Source organism: Lissotriton helveticus, chromosome 1_1 (assembly GCF_964261635.1).
Source record: "Lissotriton helveticus chromosome 1_1, aLisHel1.1, whole genome shotgun sequence".
Classification (NCBI taxonomy): Eukaryota; Metazoa; Chordata; class Amphibia; order Caudata; family Salamandridae; genus Lissotriton; species Lissotriton helveticus.
This window is the reverse complement of record NC_136057.1, coordinates 1,890,007,137-1,890,026,891: the sequence shown is the minus strand read 5'-3', so window position 1 is coordinate 1,890,026,891 and position 19,755 is coordinate 1,890,007,137. Positions and strand designations below refer to the sequence as shown.

Genomic DNA, 19,755 nt, shown 5'->3' with positions numbered 1-19,755 from the left:
AATAACCCTAAACACGTTACACGAAGGAGGGTAGGACAGGGATTCACTTGACAACTACTATAGCCCGACTCCAAGGGGGATTGTGTTGTTGCTTCTGAATGATATATTCCTTGGCATGTGCAGAGTTAGAAATAAAATGCTACTTTTCTTATAAAAGAAAGTATTTACTGGAGATTGATGTATTGGTTGTACTGTCTGCACTTTTTATTATGAGTTGTTTTCACTGACCTGTATCTACATCCCTCCACTTAGGGAACTATGATTGCTCGACCACAGCTACCACTGAGAGTCAAGTGGAGAAGGGGCGGTATTTGACCCAGTTGAGCAGGATTCATAATAGGTCGACCCCCGGAACATCAAGAGTAAAAGGCCTCAACCACCATAGTTGGGCCTTTAAAAGGGGTTCTGACATTCGCTTTTGCCTAATTTGAGTCATATCCAAGTATCAGAGTAGAGCGTGACTTTTGCATTAAGTAGTGTTTGTGAAATATCTCATTTGATTAGTTTCCCCATAATAGTTTTTGTCTAAGCCCTGTCTGATTGAAGGAAATTTGTTTTTCATCCGCGGGCGATTCCTCCAGTTCTCTTCAAAAAATCTTGGCATATGCTTTTGCTTCAACATCTAGTAAAGTAATTACTCAGCAGTGTGCTGGTTCCGTGTGGCTGCTTTTCTTATGGATAGGGTGAAGATTGGAACTGGCCATGATTAGGGCACTTGTGTATTCATGAATGATGTCTGATAAAGAGGGTTTAGCTAATGCGGCCAGACCTCTGTGCCTGCTTTAAAAAGCAAGCCTGGTAAACCATTGGGACCTGGCGCCCCCTTCTTCTCAAATTGTTTGTAATGCTCTCCTGGTGATTGATTTTGAAATCATGATTTATTCATCGTTTTGTTTGGGTTTCCTATCCATTTGGGGCTAGGCTATTTCTTGTGTTGTGTCTCCAATATAAGGACACTGCGCTTTCCCAGGTGGCATGAATGTTTCCTGTATTGTCTCTGCAGCATAGAGGCAATGTATGTGGATAGCTCACTTTGCTCTAGTGACATCATTCCCATGCTAGCGGGATTTGTTTAAGGTATTGGCATAAAACCAAAACTTGCTTACTTGTTGTGTTCCAGCAGGGTGTATATTTTCGAAACTGTTTTTTCCCCTTGTATTTAGGCATATCCTCCTACAGGGTTGTGCAATACTGCTTGACTGTGTACTTTAAATAAGTCATTGCTCCCTTATTTAATTTGTCCTTATTATAATTTTTTACTACCACTCTTAAAGATGATTTTTTTACCATGTGTTTATACCACAGATTTAGTGTGAGGGTGGTATACAATCTTGTGGGCCGTTGTGTTTTTGGGTGATTGTATAATGAATCCACTACTATTGGTCAATGTTGATGTGATGATTTATCTTCTAATAGGTTGCATAGTAGTTTTCTCTTGCATGCTTTTGCCTTTTGTAAAAGAGGACACTTGAGATCTTATTATATTTCAACCTTTAAATGAGGGAGGAAAATACAGTTCCATCTGATCTTCCCACTACGTTGGGCTTGTGTGCAAATGAAATTGCTAGCTACGGACAAGTGGTCACTTTCAGAGCTCTGGGTGATACTAAAGTGATTAGAAGCTAAAGTTATTAAGTAGCAGTCAAGCTGCAACCTAAAGATGAGATCTCCCTAAAATAACAAGGTAGTTTTTGTGTTGATCCCTTTTCTTATGTTTGAGAGTGGCTTGCTGAGTGGGTCTTTAAGTTAATAGCTATGAACTGGTCATTGACCTTTCTTGTAAGGGGGTCCAGGCCGGTTAAGAGGGCCTGATCCTTAGATTAACACGTCCAGGGCCTTGCAAAATTTGACTCTGGTTCCCCCTGTGAAGATTCATATACAAGTTATTGATTGACATGGATTTGGCCCCTTATTTTAAGTTGCTCAATCATTATTGCTTAAAATGAGGGAGGAATTCTGAGTACCTGATGATGTGAGTCTTATGTTAATTGCTATAGAGACATAAATTGATAACCCCACTACGTTATTAATTTTAATGGTTGATTGTTGTAGTCCATAGTACACCTCCATTGTATAGGGCTGGTGGCCCATGTCCCTTGAAGAAAGACAATCTCTCCTGTTTTTAGACCAACAGCTGTACATATTGGCAGCGCAGGTAATTAAAACATGGGATATGATTTCCTCATAATACCAAAACTGCTCCAGATGTCTACATCTGCTAGTACTGCAATGCTAATGTTTTGAAGTAAGTGTATTGTTTTATTGCAGATGGTTACTATTAGACATTGAAAATATATTAGTTGGAACGCCACTCACAATCGGAAAAAATATTTGGATAAATAGGGAAGGAAAAATAAATATGGGTAAATACCAAAATAAGAAGGAAAAACGAAATATGGATGAATACAGAATTATAAAAAAGTTAATAGCATAAACTTGATAGCTCTATTTATATACACATTTGCTGTTTATAGGACACATACGCATTATCACACGTTAACTTGTTTTCTTTTTACAAAGACAGATATCTTCTCATCTTTAATGGTTCTTTAATGAGTGTGCTTTGTTTTAATTAAATAGTTGTCATCATTAACCTCAGGAAAACTTTATTTGAGTGTAGTTTCTTGACCGCTCCAATAATTACACCCACCCACATTATTCTAGTTACATTTCAAGGGCTTAAATCTATCGAAATCCGACAACTGACCAGTAGGTCCACGTTCTGGCCTACATTCCCCAGTTTGCCCAGAGCTAGAGTTGACCACTAACAAACTCTATTTTATTGCACGAGTCATGTCATAGCTGTCAGCGAGTGACACGTTCCCAGTTATATGCACTAATGAGTGCGCTTCAGGTATGTTAGTGCCAGCAGTACACTATTATGGTTGCCAGATGACTCCATCTCTTCAGGAAAGCTATGTTCAAGTCCAGGGCTTTATTTGCCAACCCTGTACGTTCTCTATATTTTATTTATTCCTGGTTCACCTTGACTGATCCAGATTAGACTAAGGTTGCTAATCGCAGAAGACTTGAGTAAAGTTCCTAGGTTTACTACAAATATGGATCTTAGGACAGTCATTCCAAGAGGCTGTATAATACCATTGCCCCTTTACGGAACATCGGTAACAGCAGCCACTATCAGAAGCTCAGTTACATGTTGATATTGGCAGATCCTCAGCCATTGTTAACACCCTGCCCCCTCTCTTAGGAGGATGCACCCGACTGCTTGGTTGGGTCATCTACTATTCTCCAAGTGTTCAACTTTTCTTAACTCTATGATTACATCTTGAAGGCTTATCCTAGCACCTCATTGCGGGTGGAATTTCGTTTTTTAGTTTCTTGGTCTCACTATTTTTAATTCATCATATCAAATCCAGCAATTTTGTCAACAACTGCCTCTCCCTCGACCCACCACTCGCTGCCTACTCTGTCCACAAGCTTAACTTCCTTCGCTGCTTCTCAGGTACATTAAATCCATTTTGATGGTAGATCACATTTTGAAATGGAACTTAGCCAATAGTCTGGTGCACAGTGATTTTAATAACTGCCCTGGGCTAGGGGCTATTGCAAGGATATTTTCAACGTAGCCGCTTTCCATAACTTACATTCCTTGCTTCCCACCCACTTCGATATCCTTGTTGGACAATAGGTGGAGAACATCTCCTGATCCGCAAGGTATAAAGCATGGTGTTCTGTAGCTGTAGGACCAAATCTATTGAAAGCACACCCTTGTGCAAACCAAAGTCCTAAATGTGCCAGAGCTTCCATATGGCTCCCTACTTTCTTAGGGCATTAGTTGGAACAGCTCTTTCTATAATTCGGGGGTGTAAAGACCTAAAGATACTGCCCACTTGCCTAAATTATTTTTATGAATGTGTGGCCACCAACTGACTCTGCATTACTAACACTAGAACCACATTTCTTCTAAATGTCCAAGAGAACGAGTTGTCCACAGTCAAAAAGACTACGGAATTGTCCCCAATAAGCACAAGATAATTATACCAGTGAATTCCTTAGAATTAGTTTTTGGTCCCCAACTCCGAATTGCTGTTTCCTCACATAATAACTACCAGTCCCTGATTACCTATCCCCAAGCCCAACTATTTCAAATGTTTTCCCCTGATTTTTTTTCCCACAAAACTATCCCAATGACATGGTGGTAGCATGACGACATGGTGGACGTGTTAGCATTGTCTTGTTGTTCAATACAAAAAACATCAATGTCACTCATGTGCTGGAAGAATTCTTCCACATGGAATTCATGGCAAAGCCAAACAGGAATAAAGTACGTGACATGGAATTGGAAGGCCTGTTCTAAATAGAATAAGCTTCCGGATACAATGTCAGATGGCATTTGTGCACCTGTGATTGTTTTCCATATGGCATACCCAACAGCAACTCCACCCTCACTAAAGCAAACACCTGCCACCTTCTAAATCAGACAGGGGATGCAAGGGTTGGGAAGATATGGCATCCACCAATTTTTGCCAGATGCCCAGTTAGTGCCCAACCATAAGTGAAGTATGCTTTATAAAGGAGATAAGTTAAGTAATTAACGATCCTTGTTGCATTAGCTTAGGTGCTCCTTCAAGGGCAATGATTCCAAGCACAGAGAGACACTTCACTTTACCTGAATCACCCTGCTCCTAATGAGCCAGAGGACAAGTAGCCTACTGCAGCACATTATGAGTGATCTCCATATCTTCCTCAGACACTAGGACCCGCCATCCTCATCCCCATGGTATCTCTCACCAGTGTGTAAGGATGCAAATATTTCCTCCAGCCCACAGCGCTCCTTGCAGACAGTCAAAATATTTTGACTAGCCTACTGAATAGACCTCATGGGGTACAACCGCAGGCAGAAAAAACTGGAAGAAAGTTTGGCTCTCCCAGTCTTATACATTTACCCAGAATGGGTGGAGTCAGAGTGCTGGACAGAGGGCAGTAAAAAAAAGTGAGAAACCCATTCTGTCTGCAAGCCAGGAAGGCCTAAAAACTGTTGAGAAGAGAAGGAAGCAGAACATGAGACAGTAACAGCATTTGTTCAATGCCTACTGCATAGCTTAAAGTTTTTTTTAGTTAAAGGCCCAGTGCACCGGATACTTTATTATAGTCTTATAGCCCGCCGTAGTGGGCTATACCAGCCATTGAAGGCCCGCTCCAGGATTTGGCTTGGGCCTTTAACAAGGGAGTGGAACTTTAATGCCTGTATAGCCCAGTTACCGAGGGCTATAAAGCTATTAGAACATTCCGCCACTTGAGAGCAGGATGTTCTAGCAAATAAAACAAAGGCCTCGCAGAGCCTGAGGGGATTGAAATCCCCTCAGGCTCCGTGAGGCCTTTGTTCACAGCAAAAGCTGTGAACGACAACATTGAAATGTTGGAGCTCCAGGCTTCTACCAGCCATTAGAAGCCTGGAGCACTCAATTGTTTTCATTGGAGCTCTCAACATTCCAACGTTCTAATGAAGTATGGTGACTGGAATGTTGGGATTAATATTGCTGATAGGACAATAGTGATCAATTGCATTGACAATGCATCATAAATAACTGCTTAGCTGTGAACAGGCATTTTGGATGTTCATGTATTCTTCAATATATGATGTGACTTTTGTCATCCCTGCAGGCTTAGAAAGGTTCAAAGGAAAATACCTCCATAGCGGAGAATACAAACACCCAGAGGGCTTCCAAGGAAAGAGGGTGCTTGTGGTTGGGGTCGGCAACAGTGGAGTGGATATCGCTACGGAGCTCAGTCACGTGGCTGCAAAGGTATATGAAGTTCTTGTGTTTTCCACCAGAATATTGAGGAAAAAATATTGTGAGTCCAAAATATTGAGGCCTAAATTAATTATTGCATTGTATTGTGAGAAGTATGCATAGGTAAGTATAGGTTTACTATACACAACTTCATATATAGATAACCACATAATATACATCTACAAGGTACCTAGATGTGTAGTCAAGAATAGAAAATCTATACTTACCTGTTTGCACATACCTTCACAATATTTTGGTTCTCAATATTTAGAGCTTGATATTTTGTGAATTGCAGTTTGAAGTTTGTGAGTGGCACTTCTTAGGACTACTTTATGTACAACATGATGCAGTTTGTGATTTGGGCCCTCACTGTTTTTGGACTCGAAAGGTTGTTCGGCAGCCCAGTAGAAAACATTATATAGGTGTCTACTATTGTAAAGTATGTCTAAGCTCATAGCTCTCACTTTTCAATAGTGAAAAGCATAATATCATCATAATTGTAGTAGGGCGCTGAAATATTCATGCATATTGAAATATCCACTTTTCATTACTGAGTTAATTGTGGACACCCTTTGGCAAAGTCAGTGTCCGTCACTTTTTATAGTTGCATACCTTGCATGGTTTGCTCTAGGCAGACATGGGGGTATTTTGACTTGAGGGGTAAGAGCTTGCTGCCACCGAGACCATTAACCGAGACCATTAACCCCTTCTGTGCTCATGAGGCACAGTGCTCGCGTTCTCATGACGAGCTGAGCTCGTCATGACCACACCCATTTCTATTATGGTCCAGCACAGTAGGGAATATCTCAAGCAGCCAAGGTGTTAATGGTGCCTCATGCCTACCGGGTCCAGGCTAGATGTAAGGATATAGGAAATCCCTGTGGCCTTCCTTTAGTATGCACACAACGCAGTTTGTGAAGCATTTAAGGGGATTTTTTCATTGTGTTTTCCACCTCCCGTTTAATATATATTTGTAATTGTATATATAGTATTTAGTGTGTGAATACCAGTATTTTAACTTTTTTTTTAAAGGAAAAATCACTGACTTTACATTAGTTTGTTGAGTGCTATTTGTTAAGTCGATTAGTTTTGAGATTTTAGGCCATAAAACCTCCCCGATTCACCCGTACACTGCTCTGCCTCACTGCCGTAAGAGTCAACTTCTTAAAAAAGGTTATTTGGTTCCCTGTTTGAGGGTCCACAGTAAAGGGGATCCAGGACACCAGAAGCAAAACCCCCTAGCTGACAGAATTGGGGCCCGGTAAATTCTGATTGCTTTGGTATATTCGAACCCAGACATCGCACAATAGGTTTAGGCCCAGATCCAGCTACACGGATGAAACAGTGCTGTCTTCCATTGGCTGATGTTACATGGGTGTCAGTTCAGAAGAGAGACTTCCAAAGGTTTCCTCACATGTGAGTTTGTGGAAGGAGACAGGATCCAGCCCTCTTGGACTCCACTTTATTACATGGATAAGCAGTTTGTAGTCATCACATAACAATTCCGTACACATCACCAGTAATGGAAGAGGGGCCTGATGCCACGTCTCCTACAGGTATGGTCCCAAAAGTGAGTCAGCATATGAAGTGGTTTGTTGACAAAATACCATGAAGGAGAAAACACCAGGGCAGCACTAGCTGCCAGGAGTCCATTATAGCAATACATTAGCTGTCTGTGATCTCACTTTCTGTTCAGGGTTTTGTAAATGATTGAAACTGTGAGAAGCTGGGTTGGTTGACTGAGATGTGAGCCCTTGTCAAGCACCAGACACAAATCCGTGCAGGGTGATCCACAAAAAGTAATCAATTTAACCTGTGCTTAACCCAGTGTAGCTTGGCACAAAAAGCAGTCAGGCTTAACTTAGAGGCAATGTGCAAAGAATTTATGTGGCACACAAACATTAATAAAGTGAAAACATAACATAAGAAAACCCCCACACTAATATAGAAAAATAATGTACATTAAAAAAAAAGATTTGACACCAAAAGTGCACAAATTTAATAAGTAGAACCGGAGTTATGAATTGTTAATGTTTTTAATAAAACATAGTACCTGAAAGATCAAAGAGCCAACCACTGACATCTTGTTGGGTGAGACCGGTCACAGTCTAATAATTTTGCCGACTGTCATGGAGTGTAGTTCAGATACAAGAAGTGGAATGGGCCCTGTCAGGGCTTACCTTCGGACTTGGAAAAAGTGTCAAGAACAATGTCTTGAGAACGTAAAGTTCAGCACAGCAAGGCTACAGGTAGTATCCAAGGAGGGAGCATCATTGTCGGTAAGCCTTGGGTCAAAGCCGTACATTCTGACTTAGTCATTTTTATGGAAGTCAAAAATCTCAAGCTGGATGAAGCAGATGGCTGTAGTCGAGACAGTTCCAGGGGTGCAGGTACCCCTTTAGTGAAAGACAGCTGAAAAGGATTTGCTGCTGCAGAGAAGAACGTAGCGGGAGCAGCCGAAAAGTCAGGTCGGCCAGTGATGCATCGTGGGGAGATAGAAGAGCAGGTTGGTCCCTGCCTCCTCTTGGTTCTCAGAGCAGTTTTAGCCAAAAAATGTCAAAGTCCTCAGTTTGGGATTTTTGGCTATCTGGGCACCTTTAGCACCACAACCAAGGGTTCAGGACTGGTGGAACACCAATTAGGGATTCTGGACTCGCTCAGGCTGGGTACAGGTGGTGCAGGTTCAAGGTCATGGTAGCCTTTAATGTTCCTATGGCTCTGGGCAGGAGGCCAGCAAAATATCCCTTGCAGACACTCTGGTAGTCGGGTTGAGTTGAAGATGCAGGGCTCAACAGCAGCGCTGGCCTCTGAGTGTTCATGGCAGGCTCCAGTCCAAAAGGTAAAGCAGTCCTTCAGGGTACAGGAAAGCAGTCATGCGTAGTACACAGCAGTAGGCAGTCCTCAGAGTTCTTCCACAGGTCCAGGAGTGAACTAAAGAGTGGTTCTGAGGGTCCTATTTCTAAACCCGGGTACCCTTCCTCTGAAAGGTGGGAGAAGCTTCCAGAAAGGTTATTTGAAGTGCATGGAAATTTCTGACTTCCCTGCCCTGGCTCCAAGCTGGCGGTAGTGACAATGTGGAGGTGATAGGTCCTTTGCATGAATGCAGAGAACAGCCTATTCTGTTGCAAGTTGGGCTATGCTCAGCTCCACCCTCCCCATACCGATGGCTCATTCAGGTACTCCTAATCTCTTTATTGTGTGACTGTGTGGGAGGATGCAAGTTACACCCAGTCATGTCACCCAAGACAGGCTACAGGCACAGAAGAGCCAAGAGCAGGAACATTCCAACTTTCTAAAAGAAGTATTTTCTAAATTGTAATTAAAAATCCGACTTTGCCATTCAAGAGGATTTTTCATTAAAGTTTCATAGATCCCAAACATTAACTGGACACCTGGTCCCAATCAAAAGTTAGCACTTGTTGAATGTAATAAGGCAACCCAATGCTATCCAATGGGACAGGTAGGGCTCACAATAGTGAAAAAAGAGTTTAGGAGTTTTTCTCTATCAGAACATCTAAACCTTACAGTACATGTCCAACCTTTTTGTTACTATGCACTCTGCCTTTTGGGCAACCTAGGGCCTACCTTAAGGGTGACTTATATGCAACACAAGGGGAGTTTAAGGAAGTGCTTAATTTGTAAAGATGAAAGTGCCAGGGCCTTCGTCAGGAAGCCACTGCAACTTGCATCACCCATTACAAGGCCAGCGCAGCCAATGACAGTGCCAACAATACTACTAACCATCACACTTTTACGAGGGTGCCGATTCAGACTATTCCAGGCCCCCAAAGCTATACAAATGGCTTAGGTGGCCAGGTATTAGTCCTTAACTTTAATGTATATTGAATTAATAAACAACTGTTGTGTTTGCAGTTTAAAATTGCATTCAGGCTACAGGTGGCACAATGAGTGCTGCAGGCTCACCGGTAGCATTTAATTTACAGGTCCTGGGTATATGGTATATCAATCTACAAGGGACTTATGAGTAAATTAAGTATGTAAATCAGGTGCAAACCAATTTTACCATGTTTAGGGGAGAGAGCACAAGCACTTTAGAACTGTTAACAGTGATAAAATTCACAAAGTCCCAAGGACTACAAAAACGAATTCAGCAAAGTAGAGGGTAAAGGGAAAACATTTGGGGATGACCCTGCAGAGAGGGCTGGGTCCAACAGGAACCAAAATAACCTTGGCCAATTTGTCCTTAAATCTAATAATCATTCAAGAAATCCCTCCAAATATTGAAGCGGTCAATTGCTAAGTCTTGCCTCTGATAACAGGACTCAGGAACTTAGGCAGTGGATGCAGAATAGTAATGTAATGTCAGAAAGTGTTAACTTCATACTCTGTATCCAACTGGGTGATGCATTCTTCCACTCTTCACAGCAACCACCATTGACAAACATAATATAATATGTTGTGCAATAGTGGATAGGGTAATGGGAGGAGAGAGAAAACAGAAACATTGGATATGCACTCTGACTCATCACTTCTCTGGCACTGACTTTTACAATTAGTAATAGATACCTAAAGACAACACATTTATTTTAGTAATCTGCCATGAATATTCTGCATCTAACCTCGGTAGTGAAAGGATATTCCTTAAAAATAGCTCTGTGTAACCAACTCTCGGTAACCAACTTTCTGTGTCCATACACAAAGATTGACTTCCAGAAACTGCAGTATATTAGGATTTAAATAACTACCTTAGGTTTGCTAAACCTCCTATATCGGTAAAATAACTTCCTCAGACTTTATAATATGCACCTTCTGTTTACTGATTGAATTTGATCATAATATATATTTTGTACAACTGAAAAATAATTAACATTTGCTAATAATAAATAAAATAAGTATAATTTTTTTGAATAAACTTTCTTAAACACATAGCATAATTAATCATATTCTCAAAGCTAAATTCTTCCCGTTTATTCACAGAAAAAAACGAAAGTTACAAAATTATAAGCAATCATAAAAGTCTTAACTGCTAAGGTCAAATGTTTAATCAGAAGTTCAAAGTTCCTTTTTCCCCAACACAATTGAATTTCCGGAATACTTCTCTGTAATCAAAATGTCCTCCAGTAAGCATTCAACTAAGTAACTGTTCCCTCCACATGAGTCACAAATCCAAAAAGCAGGATCCTGGCTGCAGCAACATTGTAGTACAATTGCCTAGAAGGTTCACTGTGCAACATGAGGGAAGGTTTACCTGATAACCCAGGATGGCAGACTACATCTCCAGACATTGTGGGAGATGAAGGGTTCTTGGGATCCGCAATTTCGCTGCCAGGGGCCTTTCTCCAGGCTGCGCTAACACTCTGTGAACGCCACCAGCCTCCCTTGCTTGAAATAGACTCCTCACAAGAGAGTGTGGAGTATGACGTCCCTACACACACCAAGCCACTAATGGTAAATCATGCCTCCTGACCTGCTTTCTGACAGATAATAGTACACAATAAGATCTTGTTCTGCATGGCGCACAGTTCAGTTATGGGGAGATCTACCCCTTTATGGCCTCACTAGAATCTAGTGGGAACTGTAAACCACTCAACTAACCTTTGACACTTATCAACCCAGTACTTAGTTTTATCACACTTCCACATGAACTTTAAATACTTTATAAATGAAGTGTCTTTTTACTTTTTTGAAGTGAAGCAAGAGAGTCAGTGGAAAAGAGTAAGATAACAGCACCTCCATGAGGATTTGTGCATAGTTCCCTCTCCTATTGTGTAATATATGTATGCAGAACCACAATAGTCTAAGAACACCTTAGGAAGAAACTGCAGAGATAAGCCATGGGTTGACACATTCCCACACTAATGGACCTATGCCAGATTGGCTATTTATGCTGCTAACAAAGACTGATTTACTTACTTTTAACTGAAACAGAGAGAAGTTTTCAACAAACAGCAACACCCTATACACTCATAAAATTAAGGCAACGTTAGTGTAAAGCCTAATGCTATCCAAGTGCTGGTGATTTAGGTGTCTCTTGGAGCTGTGACAGGACTACAGCCCTGAAGCATGCCTCAGGAATGCTGAGTTTGACCTTCAAACACATATTGCAACATCCTTTAACAAAACGTACTACCCCATCAACTGCAAGACATGCAATGATGCTTCTCTGAGGTAGTGTGCTTACTCTATTTTCTCCACACTTAGATTACCCGATGCTCTCATCAGTTTGAACGAAGGCAATCCTACAGCAGTACTCATGTGAAATTCCCACCTCGTGATGATTAGCCTTCCCTGATGCTCCTGGATGTCCCGAGGTGTCAAACCATCACTTAGGGCTTCCTTTGAGAAGGATGTCCACATTTATTACTTATCACTATCCATGCGTGGATCGCAGCCGCCTGGTCGTGGCTACTTCCTGTGCCACTAACAGGCTAGACCAGGGAAAATGCCAGCATCAGCCTCATCTTGAATCATATCCAAATAAGATATATGCAAGACTCATTGAATCAGTTCTGGCATATTTCCAACCGTCTTGGGCTCATCCCAACCTCAGTGGGCAGAAAAAAGTGACAGAAAAGAAAGGCAGGCTGACTTGATCTGTCAGTAACTTTAAAAGCAAGCACAGTCATGTCAGTACCTGCAAATCATACAGGATAAAAAGGTAACCAACCAGGAATGGTCACCAATAAATAGCCTTGTTTAATTCTTAAATCACTCTTACACCAAGATCTCACCCTCACACTGAAAAAAAATAACAATCTAAGCCTGACACAGGCAGGAAGAGCTTCCATAAAATGAGATTTATGTGGGATAAGGTTTTCACAACAATCTCATGAGTGGGCAAATGAAGGAGTGTTAGACCTGACAGCCTTGGGGTGTTCTTCTCACCAACCTTTTTCCTACTGGCTTTAAGAGTCTGGGCACTTTATCACTGCTAATCAATGCTAAAGTGCTTGTGGTGCTTGTGCTCTCTTCCCTAAACATGCTAATATTGGCTCGTTCCCAGTTGGCATATTTAATTTACTTATAAGTCCCTAGTAAAGTGCACTTCATGTGCCCAGGGCCAGTAAATGAAATACTACTAGTGGTCCTGCAGCACTTATTGTGCAACCCACTTATGTAGCCCACTGCCCATGTCTCAGGGCCTGCCATTGCAGAGCCTGTGTGTGCGGTTTACGCTGCCATTTCGACCGGGTGAAATAAGCCTTTTGTCAAGCACAACCCGTACCTTTTTATAAATAAAAGTCACCCCTAAAGGAGGCCCTGGACAACCCACAGGGCAGGGTGCAATGTGTTTAAAAGGCAAGACATGCAGCTTTAAGTTTTACGTGTTCTGGTAGTGAGATACTCTGAAATTCGTTCCTCACTACTGCAATGCAAGTCTCTCCCATAGGATAACATTGGGATTATATTCTTGTAAATTTAATTCTATATTATGAAGAGATAGGCTTTTCAAGTTTGGTGTCTCTGGAATCACAATTTAAATTCACAATGTATGGTGAAGTTGGATTATAAATAGCAATTATGAAAATACCACTTTTAGAAAGTTGGCATTTTCTTTAGCCATTTGGTTCCTGATGCCTGTCCTTGATATACATATGGGAAGGGTGTATTTCTCCTAAACAGCTACAAACTATGGGAGCTTAGGTGTGACTTGATGGGCCATCCATGATGGAGGATAGGGGGTAGCTGAACCCAGCCTAGCCTCACTTACACCTGAAGAGGCACTATACTGTCCCCACACAAAGGGCTCCATACCCCTCTTTGGTGAGTATGTAGCCAGGGCAGGAATTGAGGACCTCACTGCACTTCAAAGACCTGTCTTCAATGTTTCCCCCACTTCAAAGGCACAACTGGTTATACATACTGGACCTCTGACACCACCACTTCAGTTCACTTCTGGACCTATGAAGACTGCCAGGATGAAGGACTGCTGTGCTGCTGAAGGATTGCCACTCTGCTTGACTGCTACATTGCCGGACTCTTGCCGTGCTGTGCTACCCTGCTGCCTGCAGTTTCCCTGCCTGGGTGAAAAGGACTAGACCTGCATCACATGAACCCAGAGTAACTCCATGGGCTAGCTGGCTGACCTCGTAATCTGAAGTCTCAGGAACAGAAAAGACTTCCAAACTATCTGCCTTTGCACCTAAACTCTGTCATCTGTTATAGCTGGATTTATAAAGCGCACAGCCACTCAGAAGAGTATCCCGGTGCTAAGAGAGAAACAATAACAAGAGGCCTAAGCAGAGATCTGTGAGTCTGCCCTGCCAAGTGGTGACACCCCAGTTGAACCAGTGCATCAGCACCATTGCATGGATCAGAACCAGCTCATCACCCCTGTTGTGTGGATTGGAACTGGCACATCGCTCCGGTTATGTGACCAGAACCGGCATATCGTCTCTACTGCGTGGCTCAGCCCAGACAGATCGCCTTTGTAACTGTAGAGGGTCTCTGCATCTCCGTTGACCTCATTTTCGACTATGCAGAATCTCCGCATCTCAGCAGTTTTTTCCTTAACAATTCATATCTTAAGTTCTACTTATTGGATTTTTGTCATTTTTGTCTTGTTTTATTTATTAAATTAAATTATATTTTTCAAAACTAGTGTGAGATCCTTTTGTGTTTTTTCTGTTGTTTTACTGTTTGAAGTGTTGCAGAGATACTTTACACATTGCCTTTAAGTTAAGTCTGACTGCTCTGTGCGACGCTACCAGAGAGTGAGCACAGGTTAATTTAGGGTTTACCTGCATCTTACCCTGCCTAGGATTGTGGTTGCTGCCTGACTTGGTTTCATTCCCCAGTCAACTAAAAACCCGATTTCTAACAAGGAATATCAAACCACACAATTGGTTCAATTGAGTTCAAGCAGGACTAGAGCTCCCAGAGTGCATTAGATTGTTAAATAAATAAAAGGCTAGGACTGAATTACTGTTAAATCAATCGCAAATGTGGATTGCACCACCAATTCCAAATTCCAAAATGGTTAAGTCCATCCAATATTTGTATCACAAAATTTCTTTATTCTTCACTTTGAGATTTTAATTAAAACAGCCAAACAGCCAACGCGTTTCGTCCAACTTCCGTAGACCTCCTCAGGGCCTATTATCTAGGTATGTTGTTCAATGATCGGTGATATTTAAAACAACACTGTAACGTTCCTGTACCACAGTGTATGTCTTTCTTTATGTTAGAAGGGGGTGGTCTCTGGGTGGTAGAGGTAGTTACTTCTGACCACACAGAGACCCCCCTCTCCCAGGACAGTTGCCGAGCACTTGGACTCTGACCCTCAGATGGGAGAGTTAGGCATTGATAGTTGCACACAGTGAGATATCACTGTACCACAAAAGGACAACACACCAGTTGATTATAGGAATGAAAGGGTTCTTTATGTAACACAGAAGTCATCAGGTTTGCAAAGTCCATGGGTACACTATATAATTAGGATGGGGTAGGGACATTCCTCAACACGAGGGGACCGTAGACAGTTAGATCGTGGTATAATCGTGGTGGCTTTCTCAGTACTCACAGTCCGCCAAGTGCGGGGTGGGGTCACGAGTCCTTGGGCCTGAGATATCCAACGCCATGGTCGGTCCTGCAAGGCCGTGAAGAGCAGCGGTGATGTGGTGGTCTGGCGTCCGGCTCTCAATCTTCGAGCCACGTGGGGATTTCTGATAGACTGATGCGGGGCGTATCTGCCGTACGGCTCTCAATCCTCGAGCCGCGTGAGACGAGGATGCCCAAGTGTGGGGCGCCCCTGGCATCTGGCTCGTGGGTCACGAGCCGGAGTTGCAATTTTGCTGGGCTGAGGAAAGTCCGAGGCGTAGCTTCGTGGAAGACGGTGAAGACACGATGCGCACCGGCGGGTGCATGCCTGGAGTACGGAGCGTACTCTACGTTCCTGGACTCGAAGGTTGCGATGCGCACCAGTGGGTATGGGCCAGGTGTACAGAGCATACTCTACGTTCCTGGGCTTGAAGATTGCGATGCACACCAGCGGGTGCAGGCCAGGGGTACTTAGCTTATTCTACGTTCCTGGGCTTGAAGATTGCAATGCGCACCAGCGGGTGCGGGCCAGGAGTACGGAGCGTACTCTACGTTTCTGGGCTTGAAGATTGTGATGCGCAACAGCGGGTGCGGGTCAGGAGTACGGAGCGTACTCTACGTTCATGTGTTTAAAGATTGCGATGCGCACCAGTGGGTGCGGGCCAGGAGTACGGAGCGTACTCTATGTTCCCGGTGGTACAAGGTAAAGCGCACCATCTGGTGCATGCACGTCGAGGAGGAGATGTCAGGCTTGAGCCACGACAAAGTCAGCAGGGCTATGGAGGTCCGGATACGGGGCGTACTGACAGTATGGGTCGGCGGAGACGCGACAAAGTCAGCAGGGCTCTCGATATCCAAAAGTCAACTGCCTCCAGCGAGGAAGGGGCCTTCAGTTATTGGGACTCACCCCTTTGAAGTTCTTTGATCGGGCTAGGGGGTTCCTTGATGTCCTCGCCCTGATTGTTCAGGCTTCCTGCCAGATGGCACCTGGCTCCTCTCCAGTTGGGGGCAGGGTTATCAGACAGGCAGTGGGGAGCTGGCCGGCCTCAGGGGAGACTGGACGTTTGGCCGAAACTACTCCAACCCCCTCACTTAGCGCCTGCATGCTAACACCAGTCTAGGAGACGACTTGGCAGCATGCTTTAGGCCCCCACGTTTCTCATGGCCCGGAGTACGGTGGGGGTGATAGGGAGTCAGGGATCTTACAGGACAGCGCTTTTCCTACACTGGGGGGGTGCTACAGGTCTTCGCTACGTATAGGTTTCATGAATCCTGGGGATGGGTCGCTACTCTGGAGTTTCTGTTACCTCCCCGGGGTCGGGTGAATCCGTGAGGTCCGGGGTTAGCTTATTAGTATGAGGCCTCGCATGGTGTTCTGGGGTGGAGCATGAAGGAGTTTAGCCGAAAGAATGGGACATACACGGGGGGCCCAGGGAAAAGAATGTACGGAGACCCATGTCAAGGATGTCAGGTCTAACACGCGTCCCCCCCCCAGCTGAAAGGCAGGGAGAACTACCAATCCCCTTGGGAGTTCTCTTCACTGAGGCGGACAAACCTGGACAGACCATCCGCGTTGGCGTGGTCGGTACCAGGGCGGTGTTCTACGGTGAAGTCCATCCCCTGGAGGGGAATGGACCACCGCAACAGCTTTGGATTCTCTCCCCTCATCTGCATTAACCACCTGGGGGGCCTGTGGTCGGTTTGGACCCGGAAGTGAGTTCCGAACAGGTAGGGCCTCAGTTTCTTCAGGGCCCAGACCACCGCAAAGGCCTCCCGCTCGATGGTGCTCCACCTTTGTTCCCTGGGTAATAACCTCCTGCTAATGAATGCTACTGGCTGGTCTAGGCCCTCCTCATTCAGCTGTGATAGAACTGCCCCTATGCCATGCTCTGAGGCGTCTGTCTGGACAACAAATTCCCGGGAGTAGTCAGGGGCCTGGAGTACTGGAGCTGTGCACATGGCTGTCTTCAAGGTGTCAAAAGCCTTCTGACAGGTGGGGGTCCCGTGAACCTTCTTAGGCTGTCTCTTAGAGGTCAATTCTGTCAGTGGTCCCACCATGCCACCATACCCTTGATGAATCTCCGGTAGTAACCGGTGAGGCCTAGGAAGGCCCTCACCTCTGTCTGGGTCGTGGGGGGTTCCCAAGCCAGGATGGCGTCAATTTTGGGTTGGAGGGGCGCCACCTGGCCGCTCCCTACCTGGTGCCCTAGGTAGACTACTGACCCTTGTCCAATCTGGCACTTACTGGCCTTGATGGTGAGTCCGGCCCGGCGCAAGGCCATCAACACCTCCCAGAGGTGTCGCAAGTGTTCTCTCCAGTCGGTGCTGAACAGGGCAATGTCATCCAGGTACGCGGCGCTGAATCCCTCCAGCCCTGCCAGTACCCGGTTGACCAGTCTCTGGAAGGTGGCATGGGCGTTCTTCATCCCGAAGGGCATCACCCGGAACTCTTAGTGCCCATCAGGGGTGGAGAAGGCGGACCTCTCCTTTGCCCCCTCTGTGAGGGCGATTTGCCAGTACCCCAAGGTCAGGTCGAAGGTGCTGAGGTAGAGTGCAGATTCCAGGCAGTCAATAAGTTCATCTGCTCGGGGGGATGGGGTGCGCATCTGTTTGGGTGACAGCATTGAGTCCACAGTAATCCACGCAGAACCTCAGTTCGGGGGTGGTACCAGGCGCGGCCGCTTTTGGGACCAGGACCACTGGGCTGGCCCAAGGGCTGTCAGAGGATTCTACTACCCCCAGAGCAAACATTTTGGAGACTTCCTCCTTAATACAGGACCAAACTCTGTCTGGGACGCGGTAGGCTTTGTGTCACACAGGGGGGCTGTCCCCAGTGTCTACATTGTGGACACACCAATCGGTGACACTGGGGACCAGGGAGAATAGGTCAGCAAACTGTCTCAATAACTGGCGACAGTCTTCGTGCTGTTCAGGAGTCAGGGAGGGGGAGAGAACTACCCCCTCCATGGAGCCATCCTTTTCCTTAGCACACAGGAGATCGGGTAGAGGCTCCGTTTCCTCTTCCACTCCATCATCGGTGGCTAGGAGCATGCTCACCTCAGACCGCTCGAAGTGGGGCTTGAGGCGGTTCCCATGGAGGACCCTTAAGGGGTTCCTTGGAGACTGTACATCCACTAAGTAGGTGACCTGGCTCTTGCGCTCCACTACCTTGAAGGGACCGGTCCATTTGTCCTGGAGAGCGCAAGGTTCCACCGGGGCCATCACCCACACCTGCTGACCAGGCTGAAACTCTACCAGAGTGGCATTCTGGTCGTACCAGCGCTTCATTTCCTCCTGGCTAGCCTCTAGGTTTGCCTCAGCCAGTTCCCTGAATTTCCGAGTCTGATTCCTTAGGGCCAGGATGTATCGGAATACATCTTGGGGAGGGTTCCGGGGGGCTGTCTCCCAGCCCTCTTTGACCAGGCTGAGAGGTCCTCAGACGGGCTGGCCGTAGAGCAGCTCAAAAGGGCTGAACCCTAAGGACTTCTGGGGAACCTCCCGGTAGGCGAACAGGAGGCAGGGCAGGAGGATGTACCACTTACGCCTCAGGGGCTCTTCGAGGCCCATGATCATTCCTTTGAGGGTCCGGTTGAACCTCTCAACCAGGCCATTGCCTTGGGAGTGGTACGGGGTGGTGAATTTGTAAGTAACCCCACATTTCTGCCACAGGGACTTCATGTATTTGGAAATGAAGTTGGTCCCCCTGTCGCTCACCACCTCGCGGGGGAATCCCACCCGGGAGAATATCCCCATTAGGGCCCACCCCACCACGGGGGCTGTCACTGTTTGGAGGGGGATGGCTTCGGGGTACCTGGTGGCATGGTCCACTAGGACTAAGATGAATCTGTGGCCCAGGGCGGTCCGGGGATCCAGAGGTCCCACAATGTTGATCCCCACCTGCTCAAATGGGGTACTGACCACTGGGAAGGGCTGGAGGGGAGCCTTGCGCCTTCCCCCACTCTTCCCACTTGCCTGGCAAGTCAGGCAGGATTTGTAATGAACCTCTACGTTTTGGCACATCCGGGGACAATAGAAATGGGTGACAAGCCGGTGGTAGGTCTTATCCTGTCCCAGGTGTCCCGCTAAGGGCACGTCATGAGCCAGGCCCAGTAGGAAGTCTCTGAAGCGTAGGGGTACCACCAGCACCCGGGCTGACCCTAGCTCCGCAGACTTCGGCTCGCTATATAAGAGGCCATTCTCCCAGAAGATCCAGTGGGACCCGGACTGGTCGCCGGCCGCCTAGGCGGTGGCCTGCTGCCGCTCACCGATGAGGGAGGGGCAGGTGGTCTGTTCCTGGCACAACTCTTCCCTGGAAGGTCCGCCCTCTTGCCGCCACTGGGCCAGTCCAGGTAGGTCACCCAGTTCCGTGATCTGGTCTCCGGTAAGGCCCAGGGCATCCCCCTCAGGGTTTGCCTCCTCCCGAGGTGCGGAACTGGAGGGGTCCGGTCGCCCGTGATCCCCCTCTCCCTCCTCTAGGACAGGGATCTGGGCCGCGCTC

At 45.7% G+C, this 19,755-nt stretch overlaps 1 protein-coding gene across 1 annotated transcript in view; it reads left to right on the top strand.

The window, feature by feature from the left end:
- The window catches only part of LOC144775526 (dimethylaniline monooxygenase [N-oxide-forming] 2-like), a 223,986-nt gene that overhangs the window by 120,627 nt on the left and 83,604 nt on the right, over positions 1-19,755 (top strand). The window contains exon 4 of the mRNA XM_078659234.1: positions 5,626-5,768. Coding sequence (XP_078515360.1) covers positions 5,626-5,768 — 143 coding nt within the window. The remainder of the gene's footprint in view (positions 1-5,625; positions 5,769-19,755) is intronic.